Raw genomic sequence first — 25,000 nt, forward strand, 5'->3', positions numbered from 1 at the left:
TGGATACTATAAGCCCAGGGGCTCCAACAGGGAAAAATAGCCCAGTGAGGAAGGAAAATAGATAAATAAATAGAATGCTCATAATGCAATTAGAAGGAAAACCCAGAGTTCTGTTATATGGATGGACATATTACCTCTCAGATGCTTGAAAAATTGTAATGCAACAAATCTGTCAATCCGTAAAGCCAATATGAAACAAGCATATCATATCTCTTAAAGTTAGATTATGCATGTCAACTGCTCTGCTTGTGATATCATGATGTGAGGGGCCCTAGCTAACTAGTTGAAAAAATTACTATCTTTTTAGAATTAAAGGTAGAGTAACAAACGAAACAAAAACATGCAGAAAATAAAAAAACAATCTGTTATGATAGTTGAAGATCTCTCTCTCTCTCTCTCTCTCTCTCTCTCTCTCTCTCTCTCTCTCTCTCTCTCTCTCTCTCTCTCTCTCTAGGAGTCCTACAGGTAAAATACAAAAGCTAGAAAACCATCCTATATATTAACTGTCTCGGATAGTTAACGCAAAAACAATTCAGGCAATGTGATAATATATATCGAATACATTGCCAAGTACATGTATTATGTATAGCTCGCATGCATTTATTTATATTAAAATCATGTTTACTTTACCATTTATACTTTATTAATGCCTAAATATTATACTTATTGTAAGACCACTATCTAGATTACGCATCGTGGTAACATTGTAATTACATGTGACAACACTTATCAGTTCCCGCCCTGTGCAATGCAACAGCCATTTGTTTTAGAGTGGTCGTTGAAGTGTAACAATCCTAGGACTTCCTCATGCTTTCACGTTTGTCTGTCTGTGTTAACACATGGAAATTAAAAAAAAAAAAAACCTACTTCTTCATTTTACCTTCCTTAGTTCCATTACCTACATGGAGGTATGTGGCAGAATTACATGTCGCAGATACAGTATAATACCTTCGGAATTGTTCCTCGAAGTAGCTGAAATCCGCTACCTCCCGGAGGATATCTCGGCGGTTTAGTGTAATGCCTTCAAGTGCTTTCAACGCACTTATAAATTATCTATCAGAGCAGTAAAAGAATCAAAAGATATATAGTAGACAAAACATAATTTTAGTACAACGCTAAGTTGTTTTGAATAGGATTCGCGTTGCGCATTTGAGCGGAAAGTGCTCTTTAGCTATGGTAAGCAGCTCTTCTAGGATAAGGACACTCCAAAATCAAACCATTGTTCTCTAGTCTTGGGTAGTGCCATAGCCTCTGCACCATGGTCTTCCACTGTCTTGGGTTAGAGTTCTCTTACTTGAGGGTACACTGTTCTATATAATATATCTTTCTCTTGTTTTGTTAAAGTTTTTATAGTTTATATAGGAAATATTTATTTAGATGTTGTTGCTGTTCTTAAAAATATTTAATTTTTCTTTATTTCCTTTCCTCACAGGGCTGTTTTCCCTGTTAGAGCCTTTGAGTTTCTAACATCTTGCTTTTCCAACTAGGGTTGTAGCTTAGAAAGTAATAATAATAATAATAATAATAATAATAATAATAATAATAATAATAATAATAATGTACCTAACCATCCACAAACCATGAAAATGGTCAAGGCAACCCCTTCCCCTCACCCTCCCCGAGCAAATACTCCCTCCTCCCTAGCTCCTTGTCACCCCCTCTCCACCCTAACCTCCGTCCCGCTGTTCCAGGTAGGAAATGCAATTAAGCTCACCAGTTCCAAATCATTATAAGGTTGCGTGACCGTTGGGGATATTAGTCATTAAGAGAGGAAAACATTTGCTAATGCAGTATTTTCCTGCTAAATGACAGTTGATGAGGAGCAGTATTCTAGACCTTTCGATTGATGTACGTCTCTCTCTCTCTCTCTCTCTCTCTCTCTCTCTCTCTCTCTCTCTCTCTCTCTCTCTCTCAGCATATGTTCCTGAGTGCATAATACTTCCAAACCACCATTCGTTACTTACTTTGGTTTACATGAAGGGCTGCTTTCCTAGTTCTGTCACATAGGGGAACCCTACAAAATACAGAAACTACAAAATTAGTTTACCGTATACATTCTCGGGTATTTAGAGTACACGTGTAAATTGCCAAATCCACATTATCGAAGCATTTAGAGAACAAGAAAATCTTCAGCTTCTTGAAAGCCTTAATATCTCCAGTCTTTCGTATATCTAGTAGGAGCTTGTTATGTAGGCTTGGAGTCGCATATTCGAAAGCTTTAGACCCTACACTAGACATACGTCTTAGCTCCAATAACTTGAAATCATCTGTAAGTTGACTATTTGGTGGCTGCACGGTATTTAATTGAACTGATTTTATTCATGAGAGATATCAAAAAACTGTTTTTATCATAATTCAAAATGATTTGACGTTATTTTAAATCGTAAAATGCTACTCGAGGAAAGCAGTAATTTCAGTAATTAACGTTTCCATCAGCTCCTTCATGTGCAATGAACATTTCATCTAGAATTCTTTATCACCTTTGAACGTCAATACGTCATATTCCCGTGGAAAGTATTGCCTCGGTTAAATTCTGAACTAATATCTGTCTTCCATCGAGTTTCCGTAAAAAATTTCCTAATCAATAACGAAGACCAGAACGGAGTCAATTTCAGCGCCGCTCTGTGTAAGACTTTTTGATTTTTGTGCTGAGCGAATTGCAATTAGCCCCGTACCAAAAAGTAATGGCAGTTTCGTTATTACTTCTCACGGACAGTTCCATTATCATCATCGTCGTGATTCCTCTATCCTAAGGCTCTTGCTCATATTCCCGTTCAAAACCAGAACGAAAACAATATTTTGATATAATAAACCGATATTAAGCATCATTCATCATCATACGTGATGCATGATGACTTTTGTACTGAAACTTAAAAATTATCTCTGCAATGCACTCAAGCCATACTCTAATACCATTGTTCTCTATTCTTAGGTAGTGCCATAGCCTCTGTACCATGGACTTTCACTGTCTAGGATTAGAGTCCTCTTGCTTGAGGGTACACTCGGGCACACTATTCTATCTTATTTCTCTTCTTGTTTTGTTAAAGTTTTTATAGTTTATATAGGAAATATGTCTTTTAATGTTACTGTTCTTAAAATTTTTAATTTTTCCTTGTTTCCTTTCCTCACTGGGCTATTTTCCCTGTTGGGGACCCTGGGCTTATAGCATCCTGCTTTTCCAACTAGGGTTGTAGCTTAGCAATTAATAATAATAATAATAATAATAATAATAATAATAATAATAATAATAAAATGTAATGAATTAGTTGCAACGTTAAATCGCTAAGTCCTAAATAAACAACTAGTGAACCCGAGCCGTCAAAATTGACGTCTATATATTTACATAGATATGCACAAATACGCAGACAAACAACCAAATTCAACCCTTTCCCCGCCTCCCCCTTTCCTAATTACAACCAGCTTGTTCGGCAATTTGTGGAAGGGTGGTTTCCCAGTATACGTCTCGGGGTAACCCCCTCTCACCAGGGTATGACTATCCCTCTCCCCCCTGAGCGTGACAGGAAAGATGTGTTATTTTATATATATATATATATATATATATATATATATATATATATATATATATATATATATATATATATACATATATATAAATATATATTATATATATATATATATTATATATATATATATATTATATATATATATATTATATATATATATATATATATATATATATATATATATATATATATATATATATATATATATATATATTATAAAGTAGAGAATATTCTAACAACATGTAAGAAAAAGAAATGGACATGGGCAGGACATATAATGAAAATGACAGGCAATAAATGAATATTAAAATATTATTATTAGCATTATTATTATAATTATTATTATTATTACTAGCTAAGCTACAACCCTAGTTGGAAAAGCAAGATGCTAGAAGCCCAAGGGCTCCAACAGGGAAAAAATTTACCAGAAAAGAGGGGAAACAAAGAAATAAACAAACTACAAAAGAAGTAATGAACAATTAAAATGAAATATTTTAAGAGCAGTAACATTAAAATAAATCTTTTATATATAAACTATAAAAACTTAAAACAAAGAGGAAGAGTAATATGATAAAATAATGTGCACAAGTGTACTCTCAAGCAAGAGAACTCTACCGCAAGACAGTAGAAGACCATGGTACAGAGGCTATGGCGCTACCCAAGACTAGAGAACAAAGGTTTGATTTTGGTGTGTCTTTCTCCTAGAAGAGCTGCTTGCCATAGCTAAAGAGTCTCTTGTACCCTTACCAAGAGGAAAGTAGCCACTGAACAATTACAGTGCAGTAGTTAACCCTTTTAGCAACGAAGAATTGATTGGTAATCTCAAGTGTTGTCAGGTGTACGAGGACAGAAGAGAATGTGGAAAAAAATAGGCCAGGCTATTCGATGTATGTATAGGCAAAGACAAAATGAGCCGTAACCAGAGGGGGATTCAATGTAGTACTCTCTGTCCAGTCAAAGGACCCAATAACTAGCAGTCATGTATGTTTGCAATTTCAAAGTATAAAATAACTTTCATCAATCTCGATCAGTACAACAAAGTCATGTTTAGTATATGCAAACTTCAAAGAGAGTATTGTTCAACTCCCCCCCCCCCCCCCCAAAAAAAAAAAAAAAAAAAAAAAAACTCTCGCTTCTGTCAGTCAGTTATGTACACTAGAACTAGACTTTCAATCTGCGCTTTGGTCATTTTACTTTTTAATTGAAGCCTAATCGTCTTTCCTTTGGGAGGATGACCTTTTACTGACAATTTTTTTCTCAAGCACAGCTCATAATCTTAACCTGTTTGGAGTGTTAGTCATTCCCTGGTTATACTCTCTCGACCTTTTATTTCTTGGCTGCAATGCTGCAACTGTGTTTGTAATGTTTTGTGAAACGTTATACATCGGGGAAATTTGAAATAGCCTCTATCACGGCAAGTGAAGTGTGCCTATAATGCTGCTTACATAACACAAAGGGTTGGTTTCAAAATGAAACATTTACCTAGTTGAGCAATATTATAGGAATCTGTTATAAAGAACAAAATTATAATCGATTTCATCCATCTTCAATTTAGAAATACAGTGTATACGATTTTTTCCACTTCTCGACGTTACAGTATACATGATTTGACCTTCCTCAGTGCTAGACTGTACAAAATGTATGTCACCTTTGAAGCTGAAACATTATATTTTCCCTATTATTAATCCTAAAATGTATACGATTTCACCAATCCAATCCAATTTTCCATATCGACAGCAATGTGATTAAAGAAGTTATTGTTTAGTTGGAAAAGTAGGATGCTATAAGCCCAAGGGCTCCAAGAGGGGAAAATAGCACAGAGAGAAAAGGTAATGAGGAAATAAACGATACTAATGAATAATGGATATAAAATAGCTTAAGATTAGTGGCAACGTTAAAATAGATCTGTCATATATAAACTATGAAGAGACTTATGTCAGCCTGTTCAACATAAAAAAATTCTCTGCAAGTTTGAACTTCTAAAGTTCCAGCGATTCAAGTGCCTGATTGGGAAGACCATTTCACAATATGTCACAGCTGGAATAAAACTTCTAGAATACTGTGTTGTGCTGAGCCTTATAATGAGAAGGTAAGACTGTTAGGACTAACTGCATACATAGTGCACGTGCATGATGGTATAAAGTCTGGGAAGATCTGATTGCAAAGGATGGTCAGAATTATGAAAAATCTTTTGCAACATCCATTAAGAATTAACTGAACAACCGTGAGAGAAATTTTGTCCATATCAGGAATAAGAAATCTAATAAGCTGCTAGATTTTGTTCAGCAAATGAAGATGAGATTCAACAGCTGAAGACCGGACAGGAGAATGATACTTAAAACAAGGCAAAAAGAGAATGAATGAATGATTTAAAGTTTTCAGGCATCCTGAAGAGGCAAAAAGAGATCATTAAAACATTTCTACAGAAAAAAATTAATCACAAACAGTCTTAAAAGACTTTCTCAATGAGTGATTTTCTTTCTGCCATTGAAGATGAAAAAGATCGAATGAGTCTCTCAAAAGAAAAATTTCAATCAAGAATCACACCTAAGCCTTAAAATTTAAAGGAATTATATATAGTTAAAGTAACATTATCCATTATCAATGCAGAGATCTGGAGGTCGAGGTGCCACTGTTCTCGACCTATTTACAATAATTCTTTGAATTTTATTAGGGTTTAACTTCATGTCCCATTACTTGCACCATGGACTATTTTAGCTAGATCTCTATTAAGGGATTCAGAAATCCTAAACCTATATTCAGGAGATGGAATTGAGGCAAAGAGAGTAGCATTATCTGTATATGCAGCGAACTAGTTTCCTTGTATAATATGAAAAGTGACGGGCCAGGAACACTACCCTGAGAACCACCAGATATCACATTCAAATATTCCCTAACTATGGCGCCCATCAACCAAACGTTTTAAAATTTCTCTCGTAAAAAAAAAATCAATAATTATCCTAAGAAAAGATCCACTTAGTCTCAACTGTTTTGAGCTTGAAAACAAGGGCCTCACGATTAATACAAACCCAGCAGCACTAAATTCAAGGCCAATCATACGAACTTCATGGCCACAATCAAGGGATTTCTGTACAGCATTGGAGATTGTACGAAGGGCACCACGTGTTCCAATGCTTTTACAAAAGGCAAATTGAAAACTAGGAAACAGATTATTACCTTCAGCAAACCTATTTGGTCGTTTTGCCGAAAGAAGTTTTAAAACTTTACATAATATGGGAGTTATGTAAATTGGGCAGTAATCAGCTGGACTTGAGCTACCACTAACATATTTACATAATGGGGTAAACATTAGCAATTCTCCAAGAAGTGCTAAAAGAACCTGTTCTTGCTAACTTGCAGAAAAAACAGATAGCTTAGGAGCTAAAATGTCTGCAGTCCTTATGAAAAACAAAGGAAAAATACCATTTGGATCTACTCCTCCATAAACATTAAGATCTATGAAGAAAGTTTTAATTTCACAAGACAAAAAAGCTAAACAAGCTAGTTTTGCTACAGGAAAAGAGGAATGAAGATCAAGTTTCTCATTACTCTGCTAACTGTCAAACATATCAGCCATAAGGGATGCATTTTCCTTTAGACAGAGAGTGATAGATCCATTTGGTTTAAGATTTCAAGTAAAGAAGGAATTGTTACGTCTGCACTAAAGATTTGAGATCTAAGGATAGCCCACCACTTATATTCCTGGGTAACCAATATTTTCCTGCCTTTAAACATTATCCTTCCTTGCGGGAAAATTCAAAACTTTGTAAGACATATTAGGTGTTTCACACTTGCAAAATTCCCAATGGTTCGAAAATCATTCATAAGTTTGTTAATGCCCTACATATACATAATTCAAAATCCATTTTATTCCTCTTCTTAATTCTGTTATGCATAAATTGATGCATAAATTCTCTGTGTAAAAGCTCTTAGCTGAGTATAGTCATTCCAAGTCAAATCTGATCTGCTTTCCTTCGAAGGATGATAGGCCTCCTGCTTCTCCAAATAAGCTTATCCAGAGTCATCATTGAGGAAATGTTTGTCGTTCACTCGGTACTTAAGCGCACAGGAAGAGATACGCCTATCAGTTATGTTGACCAGATTCTCAGTCTAAGTGACAACAGGCTCAATACTATTACACAACTGTGACCAATTCAAGTTCAAAAGATCACTCAAAAAGTCATTCCAGTTTGCTTGAGATTTTATATAATCTTACGCGAGTATGACACATCAGGCACAGGCTGCTCAGTCTTCACCACTAATGAAATTAAGGCATGATCAGATGTCCCAACTGGAGTACCAACCTTTTTATAACGCCAGGGGAGTCAATGTATACGAGGTACAAGCAGATACCAGACGTGCGATTAGTTTCACCTAGCATTTGCTCACAGGCCCAGAGGCTGATTCAGAGGCAAAGACCAAAGTTCTCAAGCCATGGCGATCAGAAGGAGAAACAGAATTTAACCACTCCCTCATGGGGAGCATTGAAATCACCAACAAAGATAAAAGAGTCGTTTCTATCCTCTCGTATCTTAGCCGTAATAGAAAGAAAACTGCCGAAGAAGGAATTATCTTTATCTGGATTCCAATAGATTGAACACAAATAGAAATGGTTATGCCTGCCACAAATTTTTACTACCTGAATCTCGAGACATCCACATTCATGGCAGGCCTTATGAGAAGCAGGGTACTTAGTTCTAATATACACAGCCATGGCATCCCGTTTCAATTGTATTGTTTTTTTTTAAACTTGGAATAAGGAGCTCATATGAGTGTTTCATCTGAGAAAACAAAGTTTCTGAGCATAATAGAATATCACACTGTCTAAGGCAATTGTAAGGTCTCTAATATTGCCCTGCAGTCCACAAGTATTACAATACATTAAACGAGACTGGCGAAGTCTAAAACGCACTAGTCCGGGATTTTGTTCGATATCTCCAGACAGAATTAAAAGAAAAACGAAAAAAGTCTCATCATACTTGAGAAAAAAACAACAGTAATGATAATAAAAACATGTACACAAATAATGCTACTCGTACAAGTCAAAGACTAAAGACAAAATATCGGATGAAATTGTTCAACATGACGAAGCCAACACACCATACAGGGCTAAGTACCCACCAGGATAGCCACTTCACCTGAAGGGAAGACAGTAACAATGATTTTGAAAATGAATACTTGTGAGGAAGATAAAGAAACAGGCAAGGGAAAGACAACCTCTTGATATACCACTAAGCATCCACGGCCCATCTATTAAGCCCGTTCATCACACCATTGAAAAAAAAAAAAAAAAAAAAAAAAAAAAAGGGGGAAGAGAAAACAGAATAGTGTGCCTGACTGTACCATCAAGCAAGAGACTTCTAACCCAAGAGAGTGGAAGACTATGGTACAGAGGCTATGGCACTACCCAAGACTAGCGAACAATGGTTTGATTTTTTTAGTGTCCTTTTCCTAGTAGAGCTGCTTATCTATACACCTAAAGTCTCTTCTACCCTTACCAAGTGGAAAGTAGCATCTCAAAGAAAATTTCCGTTATAACTGGCTAAAAATCACTTAAGTTGGATATACACACATGTATATATATATATATATATATATATATATATATATATATATATATATATATATATATATATATATATATATATATATATATATATATATATATATATATATACATATATAAATATATAAATATATATATATATATATATATATATATATATCATATAAACAAATTCCCCCTTATTCAGTGGTTAAATGTTTACAAATTCCACTATTCAAGGTTTTTGAATTTATACGAATTCTCCCCCCCCCATCCTCTGGCTTAGATGTATACGATCTGTCTCGTCCTCTGTATTTGAATGTATACAAGTTCCCCCATACTCAATGCTTAAAGGTATGGTTAAATGTTTACAAATTCCACCTCCTTTGCGTTTACATATATATGAATTTCCCCATCCACAGTGTTTTAGAATTATATGAATTCTCCCATAGCCAGTGTTTGAATATATACGAATTCCCCCATCCTCACTTTTAACTGCATACGAATTTCCCTATACTTACTGTTGAATGTATGCGAATCTCACTTTTAAATCTATAATTTCCCCATCCTCAGTGTTTATATGTATACAAATTTACCCATTCTCAGCCTTTAAATATCTCCAAATTCCCCCATAATAATATACAGATAAAAGAATCCCCACATCATCATCGCCAATTATCATTGTTGAAATGCAGAAGACTTTCAAATCATCAGCGAAAAAAAATATATATAATTTCCTCCATCCTCCATGTTACACTTAAAAAAATCCGTAATATTAATCGGAAATTCTTCATAAAATCTACTGTTCTCAGCCGTATTTCAGTAAAATACAGGTAACCGTAATTTTACCTTACTTAGTTATTATCTTTTACGGGTTGGTGATCGTAATATATATAGGTAAATGCCTGGCAGCATTTATTCCCATATTTCTACCTTTTTTTCGGCAAATCTTTAAGTGTATGGCACACGAATCTTCCAAACCACAGTATTAAAACGAAACCAATTTCCCTCATCCTGAGTGTAAAACATATAATGCTCTTAGGTGTGTTGAAATTAATAGATTTTCTCACCATACATAGTTTAATTAACAAAATTTCCGTATCCTTAACATTGAGTTGTCTGCACTTTTCAACATTCTCATTCTTCACATATAACTGCAGTGCATTCACAGCATGAAGTCGGTTCAAGGTGTAGCAGATTTTGGAATTTCTACGAGTGGTACTGCTAGTATGACAGCCAATTGTCACATTAACAGCTCCTAACCTATCGCCCAACAAAATTCCACCCCCCCTCTCTCTCTCTCTCTCTTTCTATATATATATATATATATATATATATACAGTATATGTATACATGTATATACATATATCTATCTATCTATCTATCTATCTATCTATATATATATATATATATATATATATCAAATGTTACAATTCTTAAAATACTTTATTTTTCCTCGTTTCCTTTCCTCACTGGGGTATTTTCCCTGTTGGGGCCCCTGGGCTTATAGCATCTTGCTTTTCCAACTAGGGTTGTAGCTTTGCAGGTAGTAGTAGTAGTAGTAGTAGTAGTAGTAGTAGTAGTAGTAGTAGTAGTAGTAGTAGTAGTAGTAGTAGTAGTAGTAGTAGTAGTAGTAATAATAATAATAATAATATATATATATATATATATATATATATATCATAATTATGTAGAGTATATTTATCAACAATACTTTTTTCACCACCGCCTACATGAGGTAAAAGTCAAACTAGGTGTTGTCTACAAAGCCATTTTTCATATCTATTATTATTATTATTATTATTATTATAAGGTAAACTACAACCCTAGTTGGAAAAGCATCATCCTATAAGGCAAAGGGCTCCAACAGGGTAAAAAATAGCCCAGTGAGGAAACGATAAAAGGAAATAAACTAGGAGATGTAATGAACAATTAAAATAAAATATTTTAAGAACAGTAACAATATTGAATTAGATCTTTCATATATAAACTATGAAAAAAACAAGAGAAATGATACAACAACGTGCCCGATTGTACCCTCAGGCAAGAGAACTCTAATCAAAGACAGTGGAAGGCCGTGGTACAGAGGCTATGGTACTACCCAAGAATGGCGAACAATAGTTTGACTTTAGAGTGCCCTTCTCCTAGAAGAGCTGCTTACCATAGCTAAAGTCTCTCTTCTACCTTTACCAAGAGGAAAGTAGCCACTGAACAATTACATAGAGCTAAGAAGAATTGTTGGGTAAACTCAGTGTCGTCACAGGTGTACGAGGACAGAGGAGAATGTGTAAAGAATAGGCCAGACTATTCGGTGCATGTGTAAGTAAAATGAGCCGTAACCGGGAGAGGAATCCTATGGTCAGTCAAAAGACCCAATAACTCTCTAGCAGTAGTATCTCAACGGGTGGCTGGAAATTAAGAAAAGGGATTGGGAAGAATATCTGATACGGGGAAGGGAAATGAAAAGTAGTTGTAATAGTAGGGAGAGAGAGAGAGAGAGAGAGAGAGAGAGAGAGAGAGAGAGAGAGAGAGAGAGAGATGTAAAAAAGCTAGTGATTCACTGTTGGTTGGTTTTGACTTCCTTTACGAGGGGTTCTTCAACTCCATTCGGTCCAAGGACTCTGGATTTGTACGTATACAGATTACTATTTATTATTATTATTATTATTATTATTATTATTACAAGCGGCAACTGGGGACGGTTATCATTTATGAGATCCGTATTGTCTGTCGTTGATGTCGCTCACTATCACGCAGTTCACTGTAGTGTTGCTACATTTAACAGCATATTTATGAAGACTATATGATAGCCGTGTCTTTTCAATTGTAGATATTACCATGGAATTTGGCAGGAACAGAGAAACTATGTTTCCCATCAATCCCTGAAATTTTCATTTGGATATGTGAATTAATCTAGGAACAATTTACTCCACCGGCAAAATTAACCATTCAACCAATACCGAAATAAACGTTTGCTGTGGCTTTTCTATGGCAGATATCAACATGAAAATTTCATTTGGATATGTGAACTATTCTACGAGTAATTTACTACTGTGACTTTTCTATGGCAATTATTAATACGAAAATTGGTATGAATGTAGTTCACGTAACACCCATCAAACCCTGTAAAAACTCTAGGAGTAGTTTGCGGCTCTTCACTGAGTTTTTAGCTATAAATCGTTACCTACGAACACAAGTGACAGCCAGGTCATGTTTATAGCAGGTATGAGCATGAAAATTTGCAGAAACAAAGCTTATATACACTTAAAAATTTGCATTAAAAACGGTAAATGTCTGGCAACATTTATTCCAGGATTTTACAGTTTTAAAAGATAATAACAAAGTAGGGTAAAATTGCGGTCGCCTGTATTTTACTGAATTACGGTTGAGAACCGCGTATTTTTACGGAGACTTTTCGATTAAAATTACGTTTTTTTCTAACAGTGTATATATCTAAATAACCTCTTAATATTTCATTTGAATATATTCATTGGCAAAGGAGTTATTGACCCCGACGCCGAAAATATCAGCTGCTCCCCCCACCCGGGCATAATAATAAAAGGGAATGACTGGGCTTTGAGTTGGGCGAGATTTGTTCGAGAAAATTTTGGGCATTTCATATAAGGTCATTCATTTCGTTCGCGACAATTATTACATAAAGTACATCACACCATGTTTCATCTCCAATGATTCACGTAAGACCGATTTCATTATCCCCAATGCAATGATATTGAAACAGAACCTCTCACGAGAAAAAAACATGAATAATACACTTTTCAACTGCCCTATATAGTAGTTGTACCATCGTTTACACAACTCAGACTTACGTTACTATAGGGGCTACTTTTCTGGTTCTATACTGCAGGGGAACCCTACTCTACAGGACCTTTCGTAATTCATAATTCACTCAAGACGAGGTATTACTTAAACGACGTAGATATTGAACAATTCAAAATTCTAAAGCTTATTTAAGCGAAAGAACAGCTTAGGAAACTTTCCGTTAGACTTCATTTTCTAAATTTAATATGTAGGACGACAGACCTATAACAATACATCAATAACCAGCAGTTACTGGGAAAGTAGTAATCAACATCATTCAATATCACCGACGATGTTAAGGCACCACACATGTTTCGATTGCCAGTGCCACTACACATCCGGATCTCTGGCATTTTGTGCGCGCTATCAATGTCAGATTACAACTACTGCTATTATTATTATTATTATTATTACTAGCTAAGCTACAACCCTAGGTATAAAAGCTGGATGCTATAATTGCTAGGGCTCCAACAGGGAAAAGAGCCCCATGAAGAAAGGGAATAAGAAAACAGACAGAATTGTGTGACCGAGTGAGGTCTAACCCTATACAGTGGAAGACTATGGTACAGAGGCTATGAAATGACTGAAAAATACATATCAGAATTCATTTACACTGCAGATGAACACTGCTTTTGCTTAAGGATTTTTCATTTAATGATGTAAAATGGTATTTTTTATCGTTTTTATTCTACATAACAAAAGGGAAGAAGTTTAAGGGCTAGCGATTTAAAAAAAAATGTTAAGGGTAAATCTAACATGCGGTTAATCCTGTAGGTTAAATATGTTCAGTATATAGGTCTACCTTATGGTAACCAAATTTGGAATGTGGCTCTCTGCTTTATTCTTCACATTACCAAGATTACTGTACAGTAGTTAACTATACTTTTTCCTAGTCTCTGCAATGGTATTGAAAATCTGTCAGAGAGAGAGAGAGAGAGAGAGAGAGAGAGAGAGAGAGAGAGAGAGATTAATAATAATGTTACTGTTAAAATTAATAATTAAAAATCATCTCCAATATATATATATAATATATATATATATATATATAGAGAGAGAGAGAGAGAGAGAGAGAGAGAGAGAGAGAGAGAGAATTAATAATAATGTTACTGTTAAAATTAATGATAATTAAAAATCATCTCCAATATATATATATATATATATATATATACTATATATATATATATAGAGAGAGAGAGAGAGAGAGAGAGAGAGAGAGAGAGAGAGAGAGAGAGAGAGAGAGTCAACGGCTGATATGATCGGTAGTAAAGGCGACAAGTATACAATCCTATTCGAAAATTAAATAGGAAAAGGGATATAAAGTTTTATTATTTAGTCATAGAGAATCACCCGTCCACTACCCCAACGAAAAACAAATATTGGTGTACAAATAATCTGGTAGTATCTGGCATTAATCAAAATAGAAACATACCTGTTTACTCACGACTCGTGTGGAATAAATAGGAAATCTGCGTACCACCCAGAAGTTAAATTTAGGGAAAATCGAACAAAAGAACCTCAAGTAAGTATTCACCCGTTTTATTTTTTTTTTCTCAAAACCGCAAAAACATAATTTCCTAATGATTCACCTCAAGATAATAGGGGTTGGCGGTGGGTCCTTACGATGATATATGCAAAAAGAAAGAAAGAAAGAAAAAAAACCATATTTCAGACTTCTTGGCCCAACAGCTGCCTCGATATGTTTACCTTGAACATTCTATTAGAAACCTTTAACTGTATTAAAGCCTCCTTATCCGAGTCGAAGTTTCAAACTTTTAAGTCTAAATACAAGTAAAATGGTACTTCGTCAAAATTAAGTCCCACCCCAACGCATTTTTTTAGGGAACTACCCTTTACTTAACCTTGGTTGGGAGGGTTTGTAGTTTATATGGAAGATACCCAACCTAAGAACCCTGCCTAACCCAAGTCCCAAAAATGAACATAACATGATAAGACTGTAATCATTATTTAATGGTTTTAGCAGTGACCCGTCAGTCACTAGTACCACTAGTCGCATTCACTTTACTCTCTCTTCCCGTGCCTTCTGTTTTGATTCATCTATCGTATCTTACTGTCCAACCCTTTTTGAATTTTGCACCATGAGCCAAATTCCTAATCCCAAATCCAGCTAAACCTGCTCAGGTGGATACGACGGCAAGAATGTAAACATTTTTTGGCATACACATGACAAATATCACATTACACCAATGGTCGACATACACAAACAAAATTACGAAACATTCTGTACTTACCAGATACCCGAGAGTAGCCACTCGTATCTTCCTAATGGTGGTAGCCGCTCTTCATCTTCATCAACTGAAAATGTTATATCTTGTTCCTAATTTGTATGAGGCACTGGTTTTACCGTAGTGTTGGCTTTCCCTTTACCGGACCCAAGTTTCAACTCCCCGAACAGTTTAAAGCAAAGACTAGGTTTAAAGATACTTCCGGGAGTATGGACAGGGAGACATGAACCGCCTCTTAGTCTTAGAACTATGTAAACAAAGGCTTTTGCTTTGTCGTTCCAAACTTGGTCCAGTTCTATGTAGCATTTTTATTTTTGTATTATACAATCAACTAGTACCTGTACAATAAATATTTTGGCGCCAGGAAAATAATAAAAAGATAATTTAAAGGACTAATATAAATAATGTTCTTTGAGTAAATGCTCTCGATGAATGCATGGAATATAAAGAAAAAGAAACCCTGAAATAAACGATACCACGCCGTTGTCAGTCCAAGTGGATCGGTACAATTTTCTACGACTAAAGTAATAAAAATTCCAGTTTATGCTGATCGAAGCGATTTCCACTTCTAGTAATTAATTCAAAATTAAAATGCGATATTACAGTCCCTGATTAATTAGGTCGATTAATCATGGAAGCTGTAATGAATATTTATTTAACAAAAAACGGCGTTGTTCCATGACTCGACCAATCAACGAAGAGAATATCTAGACGCCATGACTGACTCGACCAATCAGCGACGAGTAAATCCTGAAGCCATGGCAATTAGTTTTACAGAATAACAATTCACAACCTGCTTGATTGAATATCCTCAAGACTTTTGAGGGTGTAAATAGGGAAAAAGAAATGGACTCGGCTGTACTTCAGTGGGGATAACATTAAATGGACGAGGAAGTGTTGTCTAGTAAGTTATAGTTTACAACGGTTACGTGACACAAATATATTGATAATTACCACAACACTAAAATGTATCTTTCTCCTAAAAAAATAGTTCTATTACATCCTTTAATCTGCATTAAAAGAATGATTTAGAGAACCAAGCCTTTCACAATCGTACATTTATTTCCAGAGCAATACAATTAATTTGGATTTCATAAAATGTTCGTTGCAAGATTCAATGACTTTATTTGTAAAAAAAAATATGGACATTTGAAGATGCTTCAAATCAGTTCTTATAAGAATTGTCAACAGATAGACTGAAATCACAGTGGAAGTATATAGTCAAATTCTCTATCCACAGGCCAAGAAGTGAAGGCTAGAACGCTTATTCACCCTAGCGTGATATCATCACTTAATAACCCTGTAGTTGCGTAGATAGTGCCGTCAGTGGCTACTCTCCTCTTAGTAAGGGTAGAAGACTCTTTAGCCACGGCAAGCAGCTCATCTAGGAGGACATTCCAAAATCAATCCATTGTTCTCTAGTCTTGGGTATTGCCAAAGCCTTCGTACCATGGTCCTCCACTGTCGAAGGTTAGATATCTCTTGCTTGATGGTACACTGGGGCACACTATTCTATCTGTTTACTTATTTCCTTTCCTCGTGGGGCTATTTTCTCTGTTGGAGCACTTGGGCTTAAAGCATATTGCTTTTCCAACAAAGGTTGTAGCTTAGGTAATAATAATAACAACAACAACAACAACAACAACAACAATATAATAATAATAATAATGATAATAATAATACTAATAATAATAACAAAAGGCAATTGGCCTCAATGAGGATACTGTATTCTCAAATGCAGCATATCATAAAAGGGATAATAAAAGCCTCATATAAACCGACATCTTTTTATTCTTAAAACAACAAATGTTATTAATAATAGGAGGAAATTAACAGAGAAGAAGAAGAAGAAGAAGAAGAAGAAGAAGAAGACGAAAAGGAGGAGGATCATTACTCGAATGCAGTTGTTCTCAAGACGAAAGGAAGTGAAATTGCAGACGGCTAATTCTGAAATGCTAATTCAAAGGAATATCGCCGACATTTTTATTAAACAAAACTAATAATAAACATACCAGGCTGTAAATCTGCAACGATACGATTAGAAATAAATATAAAGAACCCTCTAATTATGTTTTTTAATTGAATAAAGCAGGAATATTAACAACCAATGAGGGAAAACCGGTATCTTTCCTACCCTAGTATTAATTGCTCTATCGAGTGGTTTTCTTTAAGATCAATAATCCTGTGTTGTTATATAGTGAATAAGTGATCGTTGAAGTAATCAATACATTTATATATTCAATAAATGATAGATATTGGCAGTATCATACATTGTATGCAAATCGGAAGGGGTTGTTTTCGGAAATCACCCATAATAATAATAATAATAATGAAATCAATTCCAATATTGATAATGATAATGAATTCACCCATAATAATGATAATAATGATGATGATAACACTGAAAAGTAGAGGAAATGAAAAACAACAATGAAGTTTATAATGATGAAAAATAAGGGCCAAAATAATGACACGAAAATACCACCAATAATAAACAACCACAAAATACACATACCAATAACCAAATAAATCCTGCAACACATACGAATTTGAGAATCCTTCCCCCCCCCACCCCTTTTCATTTTGGTCCTACTTCCTCTCCCGCATCGAGGGTTGAAATCGCGACACCGGACTTATCGGTAAAACGTAATCAACCAATTAACGGAAGGGTTGTTTATTGCACTATAAATTAGCAACTGATCAATTATAATCGGCTCCGAACGTAGCCTAATTATAACTGCGTTAGAATACGTAAGATAACATTCATTTGAAATGCTAATGATAATAAGGTAATTAGTTTTTTGCAGGGTAATGACAGAGTTTCAGAAACTGTTAATTAGATTATCAGCTTCATGAATAGTTTATTCCATAACAAGAGATTTAAAATTATTATTAGGTAGAGCTTCATTCGCTTATTTCCCTTAAATAATTAAATACATAAATATGTAAACTAAGGATACAGATTATTTCAGATAACGTAATCTATTACAATTAACAATATTAATAATTACTTCAAACATCACATGACTTGAGACAAGTTTCAAGCATTGAAAGTTTGAAAATAAACCAATTCAAGGATTTAAAAATACACAATAAGATAAACATGGTGGAAATTTTGACTAGTAAATAAAAATCACAGTAACTGGTGAAAGCAGTGAAAGAAACCGAAAGGATCTCCACCGTAACACGTCCTCCTTCTCTCAAGGTAGATTATATACATAACAAAGACGTCTCCCTTCGTTCCTCAACATTGTTTGGTTAAGGAAAGAATCTTAAAAGCTAAGCATCGAACGCAAATTGACTTGCTCTGAAATCTTAAGCAGTAGACACCGAACTACTGAAATGTTTCGCCATACATACAATATTATCACATACCTTCACTCAGACTCTTCTCTCTCTTCGCAGACAACATAAATGTAGATCTATATACGTATAAATATATTACACATACATATACACATGTATGCACATCCACGGTAAATACTACGGTGATGTCCATTTTTAATGTCCCGTGGGCTATCCCAATTTTCTACCTTACACAAGGCGAAGAGGGATCACTTACCCACAGAGAAACATTTAATTTTTTTTCCCACACAAATTTCGTATATTATACAGCAACCACAAAATCATGTGCTCACACCGACTTATATAAATAGGGTCACGAGTGTATGTACAGGGTTGATACAGTATTTACAGATTACAGGAAAAGAAATAATGGGGAAAACTCCTCAGGTTGTTATTTCACTTAGGATTTTTGACGCTATTTTTTTCTGAAAATTCACCAAACTTATTGTTAGCGAGTATGCGATCTTTCGATATATACAGTATAGGGTGAGCAGACCCCTTTTGGGCAGTTTTTCGTTTGTGAATTGGGTTAATAACAATAATAATAATAATAATAATAATAATAAATCTCATTGACGACCTCTGTGCATATTATATATATATATATATATATATATATATATATATATATATATATATATATATATATATATATATAAATATAATATATATATACATATATATATATATATATATATATATATATATATATTGATTTCACTGACTCTTCTAACTCCTTATAGTTTTAATTATCTAAAGTAACTTGCAAGTAATTCAACTATTAATTCAATAACTACAAAAAAAGTACAGAACTTTTGCCTTTCAGAGAATCAGAGACTTCAATAAAATTAGAAATACGTCAATGTCCATCTTATCATGACTTTCGGGTATTTAATCCAAATATTGACCAATAGCATCTATATTGGCATTAAAACAAAAATAGAACTAAAACTTAGTTGTAGCTCTTGGAGTAACTGTTTCATAAATAAAATAAATATCAAGAATATTATATTTTTGGAGAATAATCTGATATAACATATATATATATATATATATATATATATATATATATATATATATATATATATATATATATATATATATATATGTATGTATATATACATATATATATGAATATGCATATATACACATATACTATATATATATATATATATATATATATATATATATATATATATATATATATATATATAAAATACATATACATATATAAATATGTATATATACATATATGAATACATATATAAATATCTATATATACATATATAGACACATACATTTACATATATATATATATATATATATATATATATATATAATATATAATATATATATATATATATATATATATATATATATATATATATATATATATATATATATATATACCCTTCAAACATATGCAAATAATAATAATAATAATAATAATAATAATAATAATAATAATAATAATAATAATAATAATAAATAACCCATCATAATCGATGTTTGAGTAAAATATTTGAAGAAACATTATATATTTCTTACATAATGAGTAGGCCTAATACTGAGACATTAAATCTATCCATCATTTGGTTTCCGTAGCACCAATCATTATCTGATTCAAAACAATTACATAAATACCAGTGAAAATAAACAGTTATTTACAACATTACAAAACTGGTGCCCAACTGAATCTGAAACTACACTTACTTAAACTGTCTGATTTACCTTTGATATTTTATCCTTTAGCTCAGGTTTATAAGATTAATAAGTTGCAGCATCTTTGGGACCGTTATTTCACACATTCATATAACAAGACTCAACGAACGAACAAGAATTCACTGAAAAGAGCACCCCACCCCCAAGATCTCTTAGGTTTGGGGCATGGTCAGGCCTAAGGCCTCGGCGTGCTTGCGGGCTTTCATCCTGAGCTCGGCTATGGAGGAATTCTTGGAGGAGATTCTCTCTGCCGCGGCTAGGGCAGACAGCGCCAGAGGATAGGTCGGATGGGGATAGTACAGCAGTGGGGGCGAGGTTAGGGGATTGGTAATGCTGTTGCTAGAGCCGCCGTTGGTACTGCTGGAACTGCTGCTGCTGTTGTTGCTGCTACTGCTGCTGTTCGTTGTGTTGCTGTTGGCGCTGGAAACGCTCTGGATGCCGGCGCTGAGAGACACAGCAGCCGCTGCATACTGCACGGATAAAGAGAGAATGTATGAGTTTCGGTTGTGCATTGCAATTGTGCAAATTGCTAAAAATTATCCCGATTTATAAAGAAAGAGCTTTCTGGCATCTTTTATCATCTTACAGCGAAACTGCGCTATAAGTAGCCAATATTAGCAACATTTAAGTCCTTGTGTTACAGTGATCAATTTCTATGACTTCTACCTTCAAATTGACAGACACACATACAAATGTAGAATACGTTTGGCAATAGAATACTCAAAGAGAAAGAGATGTTCTCGAATGCAACCAAGTTGATCAGATACGTGAAGTTGCTTGCAATTCATTAACTTGAAGGCTGGTGTTATAATTGAGGTGGAATTTTGCAGATTATTTCTTCAACTCTCATTAATTTCAGATTAAATGAAGTTGTTCGCGCTAATAGCTAATAAGACACGATAACAAAATTCAAAATATAAATATAATAGTTTCATCTTCATTTCCAACTACAAACTAGATTTGAAAAAACTCAATTGATATAAAATTCTGAGAGTGCATTTAGAAAAATTTAAAAGCTGTCGTAAAGCTTCATCCAATTAATAATAATTTATTCTAAAAGCATCGCTTGCAATTACTTAATAACAAGAAATGAAAATACTGATGAAAAACAATATTGCTGGGGAGGTTAAATATCTCGATTTAAAATTCTCAAAAAAAAAAGAAAAAAAAAAGTCAGAGCATATTAACATTTCTACAAACATTCTAACAGTTAGTTAAACCGTTTATTTTCTTTGATAAGACAAAAAAAAAAAAAAAGAAAGAGTATGATTTAAAGGGGAGAATCTGATGGGAATGGCAAATCGCACGACTGAATAAAGTATATTGTTATTCACTATTTATTTTCTCTTTCCGGTCGGAAGTGTATGTTGTTACGCACGCGCATAATTAAATTAATATATACAAATGGACGGACTCAAGTATTCATTAAAGTCTAGACATATGTTTGGTAAAAATCAAAGAAGTTTTGGAAAATTATTCAAAACATTGTGAAAATGTGTTACTGTTTCTTAGTGACATAAAGTAATCTGAAACCTGTGTGTGTATTTACACACACACACACACACACACACACACACACACACACACACACACACACACACACACATATATATATATATATATATATATATATATATATATATATATATATATATATATATATATTTCTAAAATATTAATTCCTAAGTAATTGTAATGATGTGTATACACGTATTAAATGCCAGTTTTTCTGCCCATAACTTTACACTTATCAATAATGATGGATTGGTACATAACACTGTAAGACAAAGAAAAATGAATGTCCTGTAATGAAAAATCTTGTTTCAAATTTCGACCTTGACACCCTATGTATTATATGTGAAAAGTGTGTGTGTGTGTGTGTGTGTGTGTGTGTTTATTCATCACATATTGAATAAAAAGATTTTAAAAGTTGTTACACAGGTAATTTTGTATTTTGAGAGAGAGAGAGAGAGAGAGAGAGAGAGAGAGAGAGAGAGAGAGAGAGAGAGAGAGAGAGAGAGAGAGAGAGAGAGAGAGAATATATATCTTTATTTGTCACTTTTAATTTTTCATCACATTTATCTAAAATTTTTCATTAATTACTATTCATCTTAATTATCTCAACTTTAGCTGCTTTTATAATCTATATAACTACTTTCCAGATAAGATTTAAAAAAAAAAAAAAAAAAAAACAAACCTTTCCAGTCCATAGAGAAATTTTGGAGTGATTCCAGCAAATTCTCCATACATATATGTAAAGTATGTAAGACAACTTTCAAGTCATGACGGCTAATATTAAATCTTTCTGACGGATTTATATAAATTTCAGATACTTTCAAAGTCTTTCCAGCTGCTTTTTCATCCATTCTAACTACTTTTCCAGATAATACAACTACTTTTTAGCCATTCAACCCAACTACTTTTTTAGCCATTTAACCCAACTACTTTTCAGCCATTCCAACCCTTTAACTACTTTTCAGCCATTCCAACCCTTTTAACTACTTTTCCAGATAATCCAGTGACTTTTCTAGCCATTCCAACTACTTTCTTAGCCATTCCAACTACCCTTTTAGACCTCTCAACTACTTTTCTAGCCATCCCAACTACCTTTTCAACCATTCCAACCACTTATTAACTCCAGCTACCTGTCATTCATTCCAGCCACTTCTCCAGTCATTCTAACTACTTTTGCAGCCATTGTAACTACTTTTCCACCCATTCCAACTACTTCTCAGTAACCAGCTACTGGCAATCCATCCCAGCTACTTTTCCAGTTATTCCAACTACTTTTCCACCCCTTCCAATTACTTCTCATTAACCAGCTGCTGGCAACCCATTCCAGCTACTTCCCAGTCATTCCAACTACTTTCCACTGATTCCAGCCACCTTCCTACCACTCCAACTACTATTCCAGCCATCATTTTAGTCATTCCAGCTACTTTCCACTGATTCCACCCACCTTCCCACCATTCCAGCTACTTTCCATTGATTCCAGCCATTTTCCACCATTCCAACTACTCTTCCAGCCACCCTTCTAGTCATTCCAGCCACTTTTCCACCATTTTCAAACAATCTTTCTAGTCATTCCAACTACTATCCACTGATTCTTGTGACCTTTCCACCATTACAGCTACTCTTCCGGTCACCCTCCTAATCTTTCTAGTCATTCCAGCTACTTTCCACTGATTCCACCGACCTTTCCACCATTCCAGCTACTCTTCCAGTCACCCTTTTAATCATTCCAGCTACTCTTCCAGTCACCCTTTTAATCATTCCAGCTACTTTCCATTGACTCCAGCGGCCTTTCCACCGTTCCAGCTACCCTTCCAGTCACCCTTCTAATCATCCCAGCTACTTTCCACTCATTCCAGCCACCTTTCCAACATTCCAGCTACTCTTCCAGCCATCTTTCTAGTCATTCCAGCTACTTTCCACTGATTCCAGCTACTCTTCCAGCCATCTTTCTAATCATTCCAGCTACTTTCCACTGATTCCAGCGACCTTTCCACCATTCCAGCTACTCTTCCAGTCACCCTTCTAATCATTCCAGCTACTATCCACAGAATCCAGCCACCTTTCCACCATTCCAGCTACTCTTCCAGCCATCTTTCTAGTCTTTCCGGCTACTTTCCACTGATTCCAGCTACTCTTCCAGCCATCTTTCTAATCATTCTAGCTACTTTTCACCGATTCCAGCGACCTTTCCACCATACCAGCTACTCTTCCAGTCACCCTTCTAATCATTCCAGCTACTTTCCACTCATTCCAGACGCCAACTTTCCACCATTCCAGCTACTTTTCCAGCCATCTTTCTAGTCATTCCAGCTACTTTCTACTGATTCCAGCGACCTTTCCACCTACTCTTCCAATCACCCTTCATATCATTCCAGCTACTATCCACAGATTTCAGCCACCTTTCCACCATTCCAGCTACTCTTCCAGTCATCTTTCTAGTCATTCCAGCTACTTTCCACTGATTCCAGCCAACTTTCCACCATTCCAGCTACTCTTCCAGCCATCTTTCTAGTCATTCCAGCTACTTTCCAATGATTCCAGCCAACTTTCCACCATTCCAGCTACTCTTCCAGCCAAAATTCTAGTCATTCAGCGAGCTTTCCCCCATTCCAGCTACTCTTCCTGGCACCCTTCTAGTCATTCTTATCTACTTTCCACTGATTCCAGCAATTTTTCCACCATTCCAGCTACTTTTCCAGTAAAATTTCTAGTCCTTCCAGCTACTCTCCCTTCTCTTCAACCCTTCTCACCTGGTGGGCTGCCGAAAGAATTGCCGGGTCGAGCGAAAGCGCAGGTAACGAAGGCAGCCTGTCGTACGCTGGAGGGTGCAAACGAAGAGGGGACACGTACGGGGAGACCCTGCAGGCTTCCAAGGGCACTCCTACACCTCCAGAGGCCCCAAGGCCTACGCTGACGGGGGGAAGGACGCCTAAGGGAGATGAACCGGCGTTGGACGGTGAGAGCAACATCCCAGCTGGAAGAAAAGAAAAAAGGAAAATTATTACTTACAGGAGCTTTGGCTGTTTTAAACTTAGAGAGAGAGGTAGAGAGAGAGAAAGAGAGAGAGATCTAACCCTAAAGATATAATACAAGTGTTATGTTAAGATTCCATCAATACCAGAAACATATCTTTCACTTGTAGATTATTTACCCGTATGCATAACTCCTACGTGTATGCATAGTATTTAAATTATAATTATATGCATTTATATATGTATGGCGATGTATGTCTGAATGTATACCTGGATAATCGCTTTGATTTCATTTCAGGAGAAATATGTAAAGAC

At 34.9% G+C, this 25,000-nt stretch overlaps 3 protein-coding genes across 4 annotated transcripts in view; 1 reads left to right on the forward strand and 2 right to left on the reverse strand.

Annotated features, from left to right (window-relative positions):
• Xpd (general transcription and DNA repair factor IIH helicase subunit Xpd) overlaps positions 1 to 15,307 on the reverse strand; it is a 436,267-nt gene extending 420,960 nt beyond the window's left edge. For both annotated transcript variants that reach the window (XM_068381754.1, XM_068381755.1), the window contains exon 1: positions 15,138 to 15,307. The gene's annotated coding sequence lies outside the window, so the exon portion shown is untranslated. The remainder of the gene's footprint in view (positions 1 to 15,137) is intronic.
• LOC137648208 (uncharacterized) overlaps positions 1 to 17,076 on the forward strand; it is a 46,968-nt gene extending 29,892 nt beyond the window's left edge. Inside the window, exon 4 of the mRNA XM_068381133.1 lies at positions 16,954 to 17,076. Coding sequence (XP_068237234.1) covers positions 16,954 to 17,076 — 123 coding nt within the window. The remainder of the gene's footprint in view (positions 1 to 16,953) is intronic.
• A 2,903-nt stretch (positions 17,077 to 19,979) lies between these two features.
• The window catches only part of LOC137648209 (uncharacterized), a 159,771-nt gene continuing 154,750 nt past the window's right edge, over positions 19,980 to 25,000 (reverse strand). The window contains exons 5-6 of the mRNA XM_068381134.1: positions 24,464 to 24,687; positions 19,980 to 20,668 (exon numbers count right to left, since the gene is read on the reverse strand). Of these exons, the coding sequence (XP_068237235.1) occupies positions 20,351 to 20,668; positions 24,464 to 24,687 (542 nt within the window). The 3' untranslated portion in view covers positions 19,980 to 20,350. The remainder of the gene's footprint in view (positions 20,669 to 24,463; positions 24,688 to 25,000) is intronic.

The sequence above is a fragment of the Palaemon carinicauda genome, chromosome 10 (assembly GCF_036898095.1).
Source record: "Palaemon carinicauda isolate YSFRI2023 chromosome 10, ASM3689809v2, whole genome shotgun sequence".
NCBI lineage: Eukaryota > Metazoa > Arthropoda > Malacostraca > Decapoda > Palaemonidae > Palaemon > Palaemon carinicauda.